The sequence below is a fragment of the Oncorhynchus gorbuscha genome, linkage group LG01, assembly GCF_021184085.1.
Source record: "Oncorhynchus gorbuscha isolate QuinsamMale2020 ecotype Even-year linkage group LG01, OgorEven_v1.0, whole genome shotgun sequence".
NCBI lineage: Eukaryota > Metazoa > Chordata > Actinopteri > Salmoniformes > Salmonidae > Oncorhynchus > Oncorhynchus gorbuscha.
The window spans coordinates 93,227,524-93,246,846 of NC_060173.1; the positions used below are offsets into that span (position 1 = coordinate 93,227,524).

General features: G+C 42.8%; 1 protein-coding gene across 3 annotated transcripts in view; it reads left to right on the forward strand.

Annotated features, from left to right (window-relative positions):
• Positions 1 to 19,323, forward strand: part of LOC124046178 (exportin-4) — a 53,033-nt gene that overhangs the window by 27,373 nt on the left and 6,337 nt on the right. For all 3 annotated transcript variants that reach the window (XM_046366287.1, XM_046366278.1, XM_046366295.1), the window contains exons 12-16: positions 7,090 to 7,235; positions 11,996 to 12,173; positions 14,112 to 14,271; positions 17,843 to 18,012; positions 18,184 to 18,358. In XM_046366287.1, coding sequence (XP_046222243.1) covers positions 7,090 to 7,235; positions 11,996 to 12,173; positions 14,112 to 14,271; positions 17,843 to 18,012; positions 18,184 to 18,358 — 829 coding nt within the window. The remainder of the gene's footprint in view (positions 1 to 7,089; positions 7,236 to 11,995; positions 12,174 to 14,111; positions 14,272 to 17,842; positions 18,013 to 18,183; positions 18,359 to 19,323) is intronic.

Genomic DNA, 19,323 nt, shown 5'->3' on the forward strand with positions numbered 1-19,323 from the left:
GCCACCAATTGTGCAAGTTCTCCCACTTAAAAAGATGAGAGGCCTGTAATTTTCATCATAGGTACACTTCAACTATGACAGAAAAAACGAGGGGAAAAAATCCAGAAAATCAAGTTGTAGGATTTTTAATGAATTTATTTGCAAATTATGGTGGAAAATAAGTATTTGGTCACCTACAAACAAGCAAGATTTCTGGCTCTCACAGACCTGTAACTTCTTCTTTAAGAGGCTCCTCTGTCCTCTACTCGTTACCTGTATTAATGGTACCTGTTTGAACTTGTTATCAGTATAAAAGACACCTGTCCACAACCTCAAACAGTCACACTCCAAACTCCACTGTGGCCAGGACCAAAGACCAGTCAAAGGACACCAGAAACAAAATTGTAGACCTGCACCAGGCTGGGAAGACTGAATCTGCAATAGGTAAGCAGCTTGGTTTGAAGAAATCAACTGTGGGAGCAATTATTAGGAAATGGAAGGCATACAAGACCACTGATAATCTCCCTCGATCTGGGGCTCCACGCAAGATCTCACCCCATGGGGTCAAAATGATCACAAGAACGGTGTGCAAAAATTCCAGAACCACACGGGGGGACCTAGTGAATGACCTGCAGAGAGCTGGGACCAAAGTAACAAAGCCTACCATCAGTAACACTACGCCGCCAGGGACTCAAATCCTGCAACTCCATGAGGTGTCCCCCTGCTTAAGCCAGTACATGTCCAGGCCCGTCTGAAGTTTGTTAGCGAGCATTTGGATGATCCAGAAGAAGATTGGGAGAATGTCATATGGTCAGATGAAACCAAAATATAACTTTTTGGTAAAAACTCAACTCGTCGTGTTTGGAGGACAAAGAATGCTGAGTTGCATCCAAAGAACACCATACCTACTGTGAAGCATGGGGGTGGAAACATCATGCTTTGGGGCTGTTTTTCTGCAAAGGGACCAGGACGACTGATCCGTGTGAAGAAAAGAATGAATGGGCCCATGTATCGTGAGATTTTGAGTGAAAACCTCCTTCCGTCAGCAAGGGCATTGAAGATGAAACGTGGCTGGGTCTTTCAGCATGACAATGATCCCAAACACACCGCCCGGGCAACGAAGGAGTGGCTTCGTAAGAAGCATTTCAAGGTCCTAGAGTGGCCTAGCCAGTCTCCAGATGTCAACCCCATAGAAAATCTTTGGAGGGAGTTGAAAGTCCGTGTTGCCCAGCAACAGCCCCAAAACATCACTGCTCTAGAGGAGATCTGCATGGAGGAATGGGCCAAAATACCAGCAACAGTGTGTGAACCTTGTGAAAGACTTACAGAAAACGTTTGACCTCTGTCATTGCCAACAAAGGGTATATAACAAAGTATTGAGATAAACTTTTGTTATTGACCAAATACTTATTTTCCACCATGATTTGCAAATAAATTCATAAAAAATCCTACAATGTGATTTTCTGATTTTTTTTCTTCTCATTTTGTCTGTCATAGTCGAAGTGTACATATGATGAAAATTACAGGCCTCATCATTTTAAGTGGGGGAACTTTTGGTGGGTGACTAAATACTTTTTTGCCCCACTGTATATGTGCTTTCTTGAGCAGGCGGACCTTGCGGCGCTGCAGGATTTCAGTCCTTCACAGCGTGGTGTGTTACCAATTGTTTTCTTGGTGACTATGGTCCCATCTGCCTTGAGATCATTGACAAGATCCTCCCGTGTAGTTCTGGGCTGATTCCTCACCGTTCTCATGATCATTGCAACTCCATGAGGTGAGATCTTGCATGGAGCCCCAGGCCGAGGGAGACAGTTATTTTGTGTTTCTTCCATTTGCTAATAATCGCACCAACTGTTGTCACCATCTCACCAAGCTGCTTGGTGATGGTCTTGTAGCCCATTCCAGCCTTGTGTAGGTCTACAATCTTGTCCCTGACATCCTTGGAGAGCTCTTTGGTCTTGGCTATGGTGGAGAGTTTGTAATCTGATTGATTGATTACTTCTGTGGACAGGTGTCTTTTATACAGGTAACAAACTGAGATTAGGAGCACTCCCTTTAAGAGTGTGCTCCTAATCTCATCTCGTTACCTTTATAAAAGACACCTGGGAGCCAGAAATCTTTCTGATTGAGAGGGGGTCAAATACTTATTTCCCTCATTAAAATGCAAATCAATTTATAACATTTTTCACATGTGTTTTTCTGGATTTATTTGTTATTCTGTCTCTCACTGTTCAAATAAACCTACCATTAAAATTATAGACTGATAATTTCTTTGTCAGTGGGCAAATGTACAAAATCAGCAGGGGATCAAATAATTTTTCCCCTCACTGTATGTGTGTGAATATATATATATATATATTTCACACACTCACACGTGTGTGTGTGTGTGTGTGTGTGTGTGTGTGTGTGTGTGTGTGTGTGTGTGTGTGTGTGTGTGTGTGTGTGTGTGTGTGTGTGTGTGTGTGTGTGTGTGTGTGTGTGTGTGTGTGTGTGTACAGTTGAAGTTGGAAGTTTATATACACCTTAGCTAAATACATTTAAACTCATTTTTTCACAATTCCTGATCTTTAATCCTAATAAAAAATTCCCTGTCTTAGGTCAGTTAGGATCACCACTTTATTTTAAGAATGTGAAATGTCAGAATAATAGTAGAGAGTGATTTATTTCAGCTTTTATTTCTTTCATCACATTCCCAGTGGGTCAGAAGTTTACATGCACTCAATTAGTATTTGGTAGCATTGCTTTTAAATTGTTTAACCTCTCTAGGGTATGTGGGACGCTAGCGTAACATCCAGTGAGATTGCAGAGCGCCAAATTCAAATACAGAAATGCTCATTATAAAAATTCAGAAAAAAACACATTTTACATAAATTTCTTGTGAATCAAACCACAGTGTCAGATTTTTTTAATTAATGCTTTACGGCGAAAGCATACCTTACGATTATTTGAGAACATAGCCCAGTAGACAAATCATTACAAACAGTAACCAGCCAAACAGAAGAGTTACACAACTCAGAAAGAGATAAAATTAATCCCTTACCTTTGAAGATCTTCATATGGTTGCACTCAGAAGACATTCATTTACTCAATAAATGTTCCTTTTGTTCGATAAAGTCTTTACATCCAAAAACCTCCGTTTGTCGCGTTTTCTTCAGTAATCCACAGGCTCAAACGCAGTCAGAACAGGCAGACAAAAATCCAAATTGTATCCATAAAGTTCATAGAAACATGTTAAACGATGTTTATATTCAATCCTCAGGTTGTTTTTAGCCTAAATGATCTATAATATTTCAACCAGACAATAACGTTGTCAATATAAAAAGTAAACAAGAAAGGCTCTCTCTCGGGATTGCGCATGAAAAAGCTCTGTGACGTGTCAGGGTCCACTCAGACTGGACACCATTCAGACTGGTCTTACTCCCTCATTTATCAGAATACAAGCTTGAAACCATTTCTAAAGACTGTTGACATCTAGTGGAAGGCATAGGAACTGCAATTTGAGTCCTAAGACAATGGATACTGTAATGGCATTGAATAGAAAACTACAAAAAACTACTTCCCGAATTGATTTTTTTCAGGTTTTCGCCTGCCAAATCAGTTATGTTATACTCAGACACTATTTTAACAGTTTTGGAAACTTTAGAGTGTTTTCTATACAAATCTACCAGTTATATGCATATCATATCTTCTAGGCCCAAGTAGCAGACCGTTTAATTTGGGCATGCTTTTCATCCAAAATTCAGAATGCTGCCCCCTACCCTCGAAGTTAACTTGGGTCAAATGATTTGGGTAGCCTTCCATAAGCTTCCCACAATACGTTAGGTGAATTTTGGCCCATTCCTCTTGACAGCTGGTGTAACTGAGTCAGGTTTGTAGGCATCCTTGCTCGCACATGCTTTCTCAGTTCAGCCCACAAATGTTCTATAGGATTGAGGTCAGGGCTTTGTGATGACCACTCCAATACCTTGACTTTGTTGTCCTTAAGCCATTTTGCAACAACATTGGAAGTATGCTTGGGGTCATTGTCCATTTTGGAAGACCCATTTGCGACCAAGCTTTAACTTCCTGAATGATGTCTTGAGATGTTGCTTCAATATATCCACATAATTTTCCTGCCTCATGAAGCCATCTATTTTGTGAAGTGCACCAGTCCCTCCTGCAGCAAAGCACCCCCACAACATGATGCTGCCACCCCCGTGCTTCATGGTTGGGATGGTGTTCTTCGGCTTGCAAGCATCCCCTTTCTCCTCCAAACATTCATTATGACCAAACAGTTGTATTTTTGTTTCATCAGACCAGAGGACATTTCTCCAAAAAGTACCATCTTTGTCCCCATGTGCAGTTGCAAACCGTAGTCTGGCTTTTCTATGGCGGTTTCGAAGCAGCGGCCTCTTCCTTGCTGAGTGGCCTTTCAGGTTATGTCAATATAGGACTCGTTTTACTGTGTATATAGATACTTTTGTACCTGTTTCCTCCAGCATCTTCTCAGGGTCCTTTGCTGTTGTTCTGGGATTGATTTGCACTTTTCGCAACAAAGTGTGTTCATCTCTAGGAGACAGAACGCATCTCCTTCCTGAGCGGTATGACGGCTGTGTGGTCACATGGTGTTTATACTTGCGTAATATTGTTTGTACAGATGAACGTGGTACCTTCAGGCGTTTGGAAATTGCTCCCAAGGATGAACCAGACTTGTGGAGGTCTACAATTTTTTTTCTGAAGTCTTGGCTGATTTCTTTTGATTTTTCCCTTGATGTTAAGCAAAGAGGCACTGAGTTTGAAGGTAGGCCTTGAAATATATCCATAGGTACACCTCCAATTGACTCAAATGATGTCAATTAGCCTATCAGAAGCTTCTATAGCCATGGCATCATTTTCTGGAATTTCCCAAGCTGTTTAAAGTAGAGGACGACCGATTTTAATCGGAATGGCCGATTAATTAGGGGCGACTTCAAGTTTTCATAACAATCGGTAATCTGCATTTTTGGACACCGAACATGGCCGATTACATTGCACTCCACGAGGAGACTGCGTGGCAGGCTGACTACCTGTTATGCGAGTGCAGAAAGGAGCAAGGTAAGGTGCTAGCGAGCATTAAACGTATCTTATTAAAAACAATCAATCTTAACTAGTGATTTTGTTAACTACATATGGTTGTTGATATTACTAGTTTATCTAGCTTGTCCTGCGTTGCATTTAATTTATGCAGTGCCTGTTAATTTATCATTGAATCATAGCCTACTTCGCCAAGCACATTTGTGAAAAAAGCACTGTTGTTGCACCAAACTATAAACATCAACACCTTTCTTAAAATCAATACATAAAAGTATATATTTTTAAACCTGCATATTTAGTTAATACTGCCTGCTAACATTAATTTCTTTTAACTCGGGAAATTGTGTCACTTCTCTTGTGATCTGTGCAACAGTGTGTATGTGCAGCAGTTTGGTTGCCTAGCTCGTTGCGAACTGTGTGAAAACTATTTGTTCCTAACAAAGACAGCCAACTTTGCCAAATGGGGGATGATTTAACAAAAGCGCATTTGAGGAAAAAAAGCACAATTGTTGCACGAATGTACATAAACATTAATGCCTTTCTTAAAATCAATACACAGAAGTACATTTTTTTTTAAAACCTGCATATTTAGTTAAAAGAAATCCAGGTTAGCAGGAATATTAAACTATGGAAATTGTGTCACTTCTCTTGCGTTCATTGCACGCAGAGTCAGGGTATATGCAACAGTTTGGGGCCGCCTGGCTCGTTGCAAACTAATTTGCCAGAATTGTACGTAATTATGACATAACATTGAAGGTTGTGCAATGTAACTGGAATATTTAGACTCATGGATGCCACCCGTTAGATATAATAGGTAACGGTTCCGTATTTCACTGAAAGAATAAACGCTTTCGAAATGATCGTTTCCGGATTTTACCATATTAATGACCTACGGCTCATATTTTTGTGTGTTATGTTATAATTAAGTCTATGATTTGATAGAGCAGTCTGACTGAGCGGTGGTAGGCAGCAGCAGGCACGTAAGCATTCATTCAAACAGCACTTTCATGCGTTTGCCAGCAGCTCTTCGTTGTGCTTCAAGCATTGAGCTGTTTATTACTTCAAGCCTATCAACTCCCGAGATTAGACTGGTGTAACCGATGTGAAATGGCTAGCTAGTTAGCGGGGTGCGCGCTAATAGCATTTCAATCGGTGACGTCACTCGCTCTGAGACCTTGAAGTAGTTGTTCCCCTTTCCTGCGGCTTTTGTGGAGCAATGGGTAACGATGCTTCGAGGGTGGCTGTTGTCAATGTGTTCCTGGTTCGAGCCCAGGTAGGGGCGAGGAGAGGGACTGAAGCTATACTGTTACACTTGCAATACTAAAGTGCCTATAAGAACATCCAATAGCTTTTTTACATGGCACATATTGCACTTTGTCTTTCTTCTCCAAAACTGTTTTTGCATTATTTAAACCAAATTGAACATGTTTCATTATTTATTTGAGGCTAAATTGATTTTATTGATGTATTATATTAAGTTAAAATAAAAGTGTTCATTCAATATTGTTGTAATTGTCATTATTACAAATGAATAAAGTAAATAAATCGGCCGATTTTAATCGGTATCGGCCTTTTTTGGTCCTCCAATAATCGGTATCGGCGTTGAATAATCATATTCGGTCGACCTCTAGTTTAAAGGCACAGTCAACTTTGTGTATGTAAACTTCTGACCCACTGGAATTGTGATACAGTGAATTATAAGTGAAATAATCTGTCTGCATACAATTGTTGGAAAAATTACTTGTGTCATGCACAAAGTAGATGTCCTTACTGACTTGCCAAAACTACAGTTTGTTAACAAGAAATTTGTGGAGTGGTTGAAAAACGAGTTTTAATGACTCCAGTCTAAGTGTATGTAAACTTCCGACTTCAACTGTACATGTATATGTACAGTTGAAGTCGAAAGTTTACATGCACTTCTTAAGTTGGAGTCATTAAAACTCATTTTTCAACCACTACACAAATTGGTTGAAAAACTCCACACACCTCTTGCTATTAGACTATCCCCTAGCTCTGTAAACATGAGTCTGACCTGTGTGTGTGTGTGTGGTTGGTCAGTCTGTTGGAGGAGCGGGTGACGCGGCTCCACGGCCAGCTCCAGAGGACCCAGCAGCACCTCATGAACTCCTCTAACCCCGGCTCAGTGGACCGCAAGGTCCTGGATGACCTCTACGAAGACATCCACTGGCTCATACTGGTCTCAGGTCAGTGGATCACTGTGATCATATTTACTCAGAATAGTCCACTCAGAAAATATTTTATTTGTTTAATTATAAGGCACGATCAAATCAATCAAATGTATTTATAAAGCCTTTTTTACTTTTTTTTACATCAGCAGATGTCACAGTGCTATACAGAACCCCAGCCTAAAACTCCAAGCAATGCAGATGTAGAAGCATGGAGGCTAGGAAAAACTCCCTAGAAAGGCAGGAACCTAGAGTGGAACCAGGCTCTGAGGGGTTGCCAGTCCTCTTCTGGCTGTGCCGGGTGGAGATTATAATAATACATTTTTTCTTTTTTTTTCTCTTTATTTTACTAGGCAAGTCAGTTAAGAACAAATTCTTATTTTCAATGACGGCCTAGGAACAGTGAGTTAACTGCCTGTTCAGGGGCAGAACGACAGATTTTGTACCTTGTCAGCTCGGGAATTTGAACTTGCAACCTTTCGGTTACTAGTCCAATGCTCTAACCACTAGGCTACCCTGCCACCTGCATTAAGGACAAATTGTTCTTCAAGATTTTCAAACGTTCATAGATGACCAGCAGGGTCAAATAAAATCAGTGGTTGTAGAGGGTGCAACAGGTCAGCACCTCAGGAATAAATGTCAGTTGGCTTTTCATAGCTGAGCATTCAGAGTTAGAGACAGCAGGTGCGGTAGAAAGAGAGCATGTCGAAAACAGCAGGTCCGAGATAAGGTAGCACGTCCGGTGAACAGGTCAGGGTTCCATAGCCGCAGGCAGAACAGTTGAAACTGGAGCAGCAGCACGACCAGGTGGACTGGGAACAGCAAGGAGTCATCAGGCTAGGTAGTCCTGAGGCATGGTGATAGGGCCCAGGTCCTCTGGGTCAGAGAGAGATATTGCAGCATAGATAATGGAGGCTGAGACGGGTGGGGTCAGGTCACTGTGGCCCCATCCCACGATACCCCTGGACAGGGCCAACCAGGCAGGAGATAACCCCACCCACTTTGCCAAAGCACAGTCCCCACACTAGACGGATATCAACAGACCACGAACTTACTACCCTGAGATAAGGCTGAGTATAGCCTACAAAGTTCTCCTCCACCACACAAGCATTCCATAAAAATGGAGCTCTATAGGAGAAAGCCCTGCCTCCAGCTGCTTGCTTAGAAAAGGACAATAAGGAGGTCTGCTTCTTGTGACTGTAGCAAACGCGTAGGTACGTACTGCAGGACCAAATCGGAGATTAGTTAGGAGTATTGCCCTAGTCTAATCTAGAAGTGACAAAAGCTTTTCTGCATAATTTTGGAAAAAAATGTTTCAGTTTTTGCAATATTCTTGATATGTTCGTCAAAAGAGAGATCAGGGTCCCGAGTAACGCCGAGGTCCTTCAGTTTTATTTGAGACGACACCATCAAGAGTATTATTTTTGTATTTCACCTTATTTATTTCACACACTGCGACCTGGCCAAGATAAAGCAAAGCAATGCGACAAACAACAACGCAGAGTTACATGGAATAAACAAGCGTACGGTCAATAACACAATAGAAAAAAAGAAAGTCTATATACAGTGTGCAAATGGCGTGAGGAGATAAGGCAATACATTGGCCATAGTAGCAAAGTAATTACAATTTAGCAAATTAACACTGGAGTGATAATGTGCACATGATGATGTGCAAGTAGAAATACTGGTGTGCAAAAGAGCAGAAAAGTAAATAAAAACTATGGGAATGAGGTAGGTAGATTGAATGTGCTATTTACAGATGGGCTATGTACAGCTGCAGCGATCGGTTCGATGCTCAGATAGCTGATGTTTAAAGTTAGTGAGGGAAATATAAGTCTCCAGTTTCAGCAATTGTTGCAATCCGTTCCAGTCATTGGCAGCAGAGAACTGGAAGGAAAGGCGGCCAAAGGAGGTATTGGCTTTGAGGATGACCAGTGAGATATACCTGCTGGAGCGCGTGCTACGGGTGGGTGTTATCATGACCAGTGAGCTGAGATAAGGCAGAGCTTTACCTAGCAAAGACTTATAGATGACCTGGAGCCAGTGGGTCTGGCAACGAATATGTAGCCAGGGCCAGCCGACTAGAGCATACAGGTCGCAGTGGTGGTTGGTATATGGGGCTTTGGTGACAAAACGGATGTCACTGGGATAGACTGAATCCAGTTTTCGGAGTAGAGTGTTGGAGGCTATTTTGTAAATGACATCGCTGAAGTCGAGGATCGGTAGGAGAGTCAGTTTTACGAGGGTATGTTTGGCGGCGTGAGTGAAGGAGGCTTTGTTGTGAAATGGGAAGCTGATTCTAGATTTAATTTAGGATTGGAGATGTTTGATATGAGTCTGGAGGGAGAGTTTACAGTCTAGCCAGACACCTAGGTATTTGTAGTTGTCAGAACCGTCCAGAGTTGTGATGCTCGTCGGGCGGGCGGGTGCGGGCAGCGAACGGTTGAAAAGCATGCATTTAGTTTTACTAGCGTTTTAAGAGCAGTTGCAGGCCACTGGAGTGTTGTATGGCATTGAAGCTCGTTTGGATGTTTGTTAACACAGTGTCCAAAGAAGGGCCAGATGTATACAGAATGGTGTTGTCTGCGTAGAGCTGGATTGGGGAATCACTCGCAGCAAGAGCGACATCATTGATATATACAGAGAAAAGAGTCGGCCCTAGAATTGAACCCTGTAGTACCCCCATAGAGACTGCCGGAGGTCCGGACAACAGGCCCTCCGATTTGACACACTGACCTCTGCCTGAGAAGTAGTTGGTGAACCAGGCGAGGCAGCCATTTGAGAAATCAAGGCTGTTTAGTCTGCCGATAAGAATACGGTGATTGTCGAAAGCCTTGGCCAGGTTGTTGAATACGGCTGCACAGTATTGTCTTTTATCGATGGCGGTTATGATATCGTTTAGTACCTTGCGCGTGGCTGCACCCGTGACCAGCTCGGAAACCAGATAGCACAACGGAGAAGGTATGGTGAATTTCGAAATGGTCAGTGATCTGTTTATTAAATTGGCTTTCTAAAACTTTAGAAAGGCAAGGCAGGATGGATATAGCTCTATAACAGTTTGTGTCTAGAGTGTCACCCCCTTTGAAGAGGGGGATGACCATGGCAGCTTTCCAATCTTTAGGGATCTCAGACGATACGAAAGAGAGGTTGAACAGACTGGTAATAGGAGTTGCAACAATGACGGTGGATAATTTTAGAAAGAGAGGGTCCAGATTGTCTATCCTAGCTGATTTGTACGGGTCCAGGTTTTGCAGCTCTTTCAGAACATCTGCTCTCTGGGTTTGGGTGAAGGAGAAGATGGGGAGGCTTGGGCAAGTAGCTGCGGGGGGTGCGGCGCTGTTGGTTGGGGTAGCCAGGAGGAAAGCATGGCCAGCCGTAGAGAAGTGCTTATTGAAATTCTCAATTCATCGTGGATTTATCAGTGGTGACAAGGTTACCTAGCTTCAATGCAGTGGGCAACTGGGTGGAGGTGCTCTTATTCTCCTTGGACTTTAGTGTCCCAAAACCTTTTGGAATTAGTGCTACAGGATGCAAATTTCTATTCTAAAAAGCTAGCTTTTGCTTTCCTGACTGACTGCGTGTATTGGTTCCTGACTTCCCTGAAAAGTTGCATATCGCGGGGACTATTCGATGCTATAGTGCAGTCCGCCACAGGATGTTTTTGTGCTGGTTGAGGGCAGTCAGGTCTGGAGTGAACCAAGGGCTTTATCTGTTTTTAGTTCTGCATTTTTGTCAGCTCCAACAGCAGATTTCATTCTTTTTTGGGGCCTAGAACTAACTTCTCTGTTTTGTCAAAGTTTAAACGAGAGAACAATTGCCTCCAACCACTTTATTATTTTTTTTTTAAATGTTTTTTAAACCTTTATTTCACTAGGCAAGTTAGTTAAGAACAAATGATTATTTACAATGATTTACAATGACAGCCTAGGAACAGTGTTCACTGCCTTGTTCAGGGGCAGAACGACTGATTTTTTTAACCTTGTCAGCTCGGGGATTCGATCGAGCAACCTTTTGGTTACGTGCCCAACGCTCTAGACACTAGGCTACCTCCGCCCCATCCTTATGTCTGAAACACAGGGATCCAGGGTAGGGAATATTGGGGCTTCACCATGTTTCATCCAAATGTACAGCTGTGTGTCGTCCACATAGTGAAAGTTGACATTATTTTTCCGGATGACATCACCAAGAGGGAGGGTGTGTGTGTGTGTGTGTGTGTGTGTGTGTGTGTGTGTGTGTGTGTGTGTGTGTGTGTGTGTGTGTGTGTGTGTGTGTGTGTGTCCTAAAACAGAACCTAGTGTTGTTTACATGCTCATTTCCATCAGTGGTCCCTTGTGTTTTTATGCATGGATTTATTGTGTAACAAATCTTTTTAGCATTCAGTCTGTTTTATTCACCATTAGCATAAAATGAAACCTAACTGCACTCTGGGGGGCATCGACTATGTCCTTAGATCTCCTTAGTTGTTTTTAGGGACTAAATTTAGGCTGGGAGGCACACTGCGCTGGTGTATTGGTGCATGGCAGGAATGTTGCACAACTGGTGGCCTGACCCTCCATGAACCAACTGCTTTGCTGTATAGTACATTTTAGCATTCCCATTGGCTATAGAATTCCCCTTCAGTGCATAACTCAATTTGCACCCCTAGTTGGTTCTCTCTTAGTGTGCTCAGAGTTTGCTCCTTTTGACAACGTTTTCTTATTAAGTGCCTCCATAATGGATTGTTTCTGGCTGGTCCTAGTTGTAATTGTGAATGCAAGTGATTTGTGTGTGTGTTCCAGGCTACCTCCTGGCAGATGACCCTCAGGGTGAGACTCCTCTGATCCCGGCTGAGGTGATGGAGTATTCTATCAACCACTCTACTGAGGTAGACATCAACACCACCTTGCAGATACTGGGCTCCCCTGGAGAGAAGGCCTCATCTATTCCAGGATGCAACAGGACAGACTCTGTCATCAGGTAAGGGAGGGACTTAATTGCAAACACCTAGTCTCGTATCAAATTCCCAGATCTAAATTGGATTGCTGGTTTGAAAGGAATGACTAAAACCAACAGACACTCAGGCCCTCGTCAGTGGACCAGAGTTGCTCATCTCCGCTATAATCCATCAAATAATGGGTCTAAAACGCACTGTGTCAGTCAGTGATCTAATGAACAGCTTGGACCGTCTCCCATCACTGTCTCAGTCACTGATCTAATGAACAGCTTGGACAGTCTCCCCTCATTGTCTCAGTCACTGATCTAATGAACAGCTTGGACAGTCTCCCCTCATTGTCTCAGTCAGTGATCTAATGAACATCTCCCCCCACTGTCTACAGAAGCTGAGCTCTAAGTGGTGTACTTGTTAACTGGTTATAGTGCTCTGTCACGTTCACACCAGTGCGCTGTCTGTCCGAAGTGTGCCTTGTAAAAACCTACTGTCCTGTGGCATGGCAGCAGCCTTTCCCTTATAGTATTTTCCAGACAGGGCACAAAGGTCCACATATCACTACACAAGCCATCTGGCACAGAAACTGTCCATTGAAGCCAACAGAAGGCTTTTTTAAGTGGCAACAGATCTAGGTATTGGTTCCTCGCACCACCAGTACAGTACAATGGTAGGGAGAATATTACATACAGTGCAGGGCCAATGAGCCACCCATGGGTGTGGCCACACCCTTTTGGGAGTGGCCCCCTGGGGGTGTGGTACCAGCGCCACAGAGGGGGAATGCCCTGGTACAGACCGAGCCATGCTAGCCACTCACACACACACACAGGATCTTGGACACACACATGATGGCGTAGCGGCCTAGCCAGCCATAGAGCAGCACCAGCCCCAGACCACCACTCCTCAACATTAATTTAAGGCATGGCCAGGTGCTGCTAAGACTAGTAGGGGGCTGGGGTAGTGTGTGCGTGTCTGCACGTGTGCTTTTGGTGTCGGGGGTACATGGGCAATCATATAGGGAATTTGAGGTGGTGGGGGTCGTGATAGTGGGCTCTGGATTGTTCTTTGTGGGGGCGAGGGGGCACAGAGGAATGGAAAGGCAAGAGGCCGGGCATCAGATTTCCTAATAACACTGTGCGACCCCGGCTCTGTTAATGTCAATGGGCTTTTGTTTTTGCAAACAATGTGAAACCGTGCACTGTCATGCTGCGTGGGCACGTACTGAGGCCCATCTCTTACATACAGAACACTAAGCTGCACTAAGCCCTCTATCTCTCTGGACATTGTCACGTGTGTGTGTGTGGGTCAACGTGGTCATTTGTTGTCAGAGTTACTGAAATGAACAGACTAAATCCCTACCTCTTTCTTTTGTTCTTCCCCTTCCCTCCTCTTGCTCATCCTGACCTTGGCTTCTTATTACAATTCATCCTCCTCTTTTTCCTCCTCTCACTTCTCTTGCTATCACGCTCTCCTTTTTTCCTCCTCTCACTTCTCTTGCTATCACGCTCTCCTTTTTTCCTCCTCTCACTTCTCTTGCTATCACGCTCTCCTTTTTTCCTCCTCTCACTTCTCTTGCTATCACGCTCTCCTTTTTTCCTCCTCTCACTTCTCTTGCTATCACGCTCTCCTTTTTTCCTCCTCTCACTTCTCTTGCTATCACGCTCTCCTTTTTTCCTCCTCTCACTTCTCTTGCTATCACGCTCTCCTTTTTTCCTCCTCTCACTTCTCTTGCTATCACGCTCTCCTTTTTTCCTCCTCTCACTTCTCTTGCTATCACGCTCTCCTTTTTCCTCCTCTCACTTCTCTTGCTATCACGCTCTCCTTTTTCCTCCTCTCACTTCTCTTGCTATCACGCTCTCCTTTTTTCCTCCTCTCACTTCTCTTGCTATCACGCTCTCCTTTTTTCCTCCTCTCACTTCTCTTGCTATCACGCTCTCCTTTTTTCCTTCACTCTCCTTGTCCCCTCTCAGGTTGTTGTCAGCGGTGTTGAGGACGTCAGAGGTAGAGTCCAGGGCCACCAGGGCCAGTCTGACAGAGCTGCTCAGCCCTCAGATGGGGAAGGACATTGTGTGGTTCCTCAAACGCTGGGCTAAGACTTACCTACTGGTGGACGAGAAACTCTATGGACAGGTACAACTACCACCAGACAAGGGATGTGACAAATGGAGAAAAAAATCTTAATGTTTAAGCTGACATTTTTTTAAACTGTTTTCCGTTAAAACAATAAGACAAATTCACACAGTTCCATGTGAATTCACTATGCAGATGGTCTATATCGCGCTTCCTGCTGACAGAATACATTATTTATGCTGCTGGTTCTTTTCAGGAGTGTAGCTTGTTGTTGTCCAATCACAAGTCATCAAACCGGCACTAGGCTACAGTCATAGAGCTAGATCCTCCAAGTTGCAAGTTATTAGGATATTTCTAGTGCTAATCAATGGAAGATGGAATTTAAAATGTTGAATGTTAAAAAGTTAAATGAGAAGGACCAGCTACAACACCAAGAGCCAACAGGTAGTAATAATTTGAATGGATTTGTTGTTATTCACTGTAGGATTCGGAAGGGGAGAAAGTTATGTAGTCTCAATCACCCTAGCTATCATTAGCTAGCTCCTTATCTCAGTTTTAGGCAGTCAAGACAGTGATACTATGTAATCAGATGAGATGATAAATACAGTGCTTTCGGAAAGTATTCAGACCACATTATCCACATTTTGTTACGTTACAGCCTTGTCCTAAAATGGATTAAATAGTTTTTTCCCCCTCAATCTACAAACAATCCTTAATGACAGTGAAAACAGGTTTAGAAATGTTTGCAATTTTAGAAAAAGTTAAAAACATCTTATATAAGTATTCAGACCCTTTGCTATGAGACTTGAAATTGAACTCCAGTGCATCCTGTTTCCATTGATCATCCTTGAAATGTTTCTACAACTTGTGGGATATTCTCATTGCTAGACGCATCACTACAGACACCCTGCATTATCTCAACCGGCCGTGATTGGGAGTCCCATAGGGCGGCACGCAATTGGCACAGCGTTGTCCGGGTTTGGCCGTTGTAGTAGGCAGTCATTGTAAATAAGAATTTGTTCTTAACTAACTTGCCTAGTTAAATAAATAAAGTAGCCTTTTCCTCCTAACGTTACATGATTGTTTCATTAGGTATTTGTAACATTTTTATTTTCACTTTATGATGATGATCGGTACTTGTTAGTGGTAGTTTTGTGATTTTAAATTTTGTAATAAACAAATATATACTCTACCATTTAAAAAGTTTGGGGTCACTAAGAAATGTCTTTGTTTTTCATGAAAACATACATGAAATGAGGTGCAAAATTATTAGGAAATAGTCGAGACTAACTTTGCTTTCGTCAAATAATCTTCCATTTGCAGCAATTTCAGCCTTGCAGACCTTTGGAATTCTATTTGACAATTTGTTGAGGTAATCTGAAGAGATTTCACCCCATGCGTCCCGAAGCACCTCCCACAAGTTGGATTGGCTTAATGGGCAATTCTTACGTACCATACGGTCAAGTTGCTCCTACAACTGCTCAATATGGTTGAGATCCGGAGATTGTGCTGGCCACTCCCTTATAGACAGAATACCAGCTGACTGCTTCTTCCTTAAATAGTTATTGCATAGTTTGGAGCTGTGCTTTGTGTCATTGTCCTGTTGTAGGAGGAAATTGGCTCCGATTAAGCGCTGTCCACAGGGTATGGTGTTGCAAAATGGAGTGATAGCCTTCCTTCTTCAAGATCCCTTTAACCCTGTACAAATCTCGCACTTTACCACCACCAAATCACCCCCAGACCATCATATTGCCTCCACCATTCTTGACAGATGGCATCAAGCAGTCCTCCTGTATCTTTTAATTTTCTCTGCGTCTCACGAATGTTTTTCTTTGTGATCAGAACACCTCAAACTTAGATTGTAAAAAAGTGTTATGGACAGACCAATCTTGCTCTGTCTATTGTCTGTGTTCTTTTGCCCATCTTAATTGTTTATTTTTATTGGCCAGTCTGAGAGATGGCTTTTTCTTTGCAACTCTGCCTAGAAGGCCAGCATCTCGGAGTCGCCCCCTCACTGTTGACGTTGAGACTGGTGTTTTGAGGGTACTATTTAATGAAGCTGCCAGTTGAGGACTTGTGGAGCGTCTGTTTCTCAAACTAGACACTCTAATGTACTTGTCCTCTTGCTCAGTTGTGCACCGGGGCCTCCCACACTTTATATTCTGGTTAGAGCCAGTTTGCACTGTTCTGTGAAGGGAGTAGTACACAGCGTTGTACGAGATCTTCAGTTTCTTGGAATAGCCTTCATTTCTCAGAACAAGAATAGTCTGACGAGTTTTGGAAGAAAGTTCTTTGTTTCTGGCCATTTTGAGCCTGTTATCGAACCCACAAATGATGATGCTCCAGATACTCAACTAGTCTAAAGAAGGCCAGTTTTATTGCTTCTTTAATCAGTACAACAGTTTTCAACTGTGCTAACATAATTGCAAAAGGGTTTTCTAATGATCAATTAGCCTTTTCAAATTATAAACTTTGATTAGCTAACACAGCGTGGCATTGGAACACAGATAAATGATAAATGACACTGATAAATGACCTCTGTACGCCAATGTAGATATTCCATAAAAATCTGCCGTTTCCAGCTACAATAGTCATTTACAACATTAACAACATTAACATCTACACTGTGTTTCTGATCAATTTGATGTTATTTTAATGGACAAAAAAATAGCTTTTCTTAAAACAACAAGGACATTTCTAAGTGTCCCCAAACTTTTGGACGGTAAATGTATATTCAGTTCTTGTTTTTTTTTCTCTTAACGTTAAAGATCACAATTTTGTTGAAACGTTCACACCCCAGACACCAGTGTCTGATTTTATCTTAATGTGGTCATCCATAATAACACTTCTCACTCCAACCCTCTGAGTGTGAAGGCCCTGTAACATGGTGCGGCAGGTAGCCTAGTGGTTAGAGCGTTGGGCCAGTAACCGAAAGGTTGCTCGATCGAATCCCAAAGCTGACAAGGTCGAGCAACCTTCCGGTTACTGGCCCAACGCTCTAACCACTAGCCTACCTGCCGCACCATGTTATAGGGCCTGTCATTCTGATCCTGAACAAGGCAGTTAACCCATTGTTCCTAGGCTGTCATTGTAAATAAGAATTTGTTCTTTACTGACTTGCCTAGTTAAACAAAGTTTAAATATAACAATAACACTGGCATGGTAATGGACTTGGCATGGATTTGACATGGATTTGACAGATGACTTCATAAATAGTCTTTGTGACATTAACTGATGAGGAGGCGGCCACTGGACACTTGAGGTGAAAATGCCAGGGATTGTCCTCCATCACTGTCTACAGTAGCTAAGCTCTGAGAGCTCTTAAGTGTTCTTAAAGTATCCCTGTAAAGGCCTCCTTGTAGAGTTATGTTATGTTTACACCACCAGTGTAATTTCACCTTAACACCAGTGTACTCTCTGGAAGTGTGTCTTGTAAAATCGGGTTTGCTGTGGGTCCTGGCATGGTGAGGAGCAGTGCAGTATACCACTGGACTGGACTGTACAGCCAGTTGACTGACATCAGCTGCCATGGCTATTTATGATGTGATCTGTTCAAGTGTTGCAGTGATTTTCATCTATGCCTCAAACCATTTCACACCCATCTTTCTCACTCTTTTCATTCCTCCTTCAGATCAGTATACCCCTGAGCACTGCGTTCGGGGCCGACACGGAGGGGGCCCAGTGGATTGTGGGATACCTGCTGGAGAAAGTGATCAACAACCTGTCTGTGTGGAGCTCTGAACCTGAACTGGCTAACGACACGGTGGAGCTACTGGTCTGTCTGGTGGAGAAAAGGGAGAGGTCCGACACTGACTTATGTATCCCAATTTGAACAATGCACACACACACATCTAGTTAGCAAATGAGCCTAAACGTTGGTGCTTGAAACAACTACCCCTTGTGGTGGAGTGATAGTAGATGAGAAATGATTATCACATGCCAACAAACCTTTCTCCGTCCCTCCTCTCTCAGGGCCAACATAGTGGTGCAGTGTGAGAACTGGTGGAACTTAGCAAAGCAGTTTGCCAGCCGCAGCCCTCCCCTGGACCTGCTGTCCAGCTCAGTACAAAGGACCCTGATGAAGGCCCTGGTTCTGGGGGGCTTCGCACACATGGACTCAGACACCAAGCAGCAATACTGGACCGAGGTAGGGAAATTGTTTTCATGAATTTTTACAATCTGCCAATTTGGATTTTGTGTCCATGGTAACTCTTGGAAACCCTACCAAACAGTGCTCACCTTACTGCTGTCACCCACCCAGTCAGCAACGATGGTAATATCTAATGATGTTTTAGGTACTGTTGTGTGCTTCCATCTTGTCAGTACGTACTTCATGTCCCACATCTCATCAATTGTTGCAGTAATGTATGACAGTGTGTTCATAGACGTCCAACAATCTGTTGTAAACGTCATGTATCGTGTTTGAGAGCTCACGCTTTGTACTTGCAGAGCAATAATTGTAATATTTCTTCATCAGGGCCGTCAGTTTTTCCACATGGCATCTTGTATTCTGGTTCTAGATATGCCATTAGGGCAAGGTTCCCCAACTGGTGGCCCACGGGATGAATTTGGCCCACGGATGGTTTAATTTAGCCCCCCATGTTTTCTTAGCCCGCAAATGTGTTCTTTTTTTACATAGACTAAAAACACCAGCAAATCAGCTCCAAGTAATTTTTTTACATTTTGGAATTATGTTCCAAAGTATTCCCACACATAAGAGATATGTGATTGTATACAAATGTAAGCAAGGTTTGAAATTCATCTCTGTTTGGGCTTCTTGTGGTCAATTTGTAATTACAGTTAGTCAGAAATTTACATACACCTTAGCCAAATACATTTAAACTCAGTTTTTCACAATTCCTGACATTTAATCCTAGTAAAAATGTCCTGTCTAAGGTCAGTTAGGATCACCACTTTTATTTTAAGAATGTGAAATGTCAGAATAATAGTAGTGATTTATTTCAACTTTTATTTCTTTCATCACATTCCCAGTAGGTCAGTAGTTTACATACACTCAATTAGTATTTGGAAGCATTGCCTTTAACGTTTCAGGTAGCCTTCCAGAAGGTTCATACAATAAGTTGGGTGAATTTTGGCCCATTCCTCCTGACA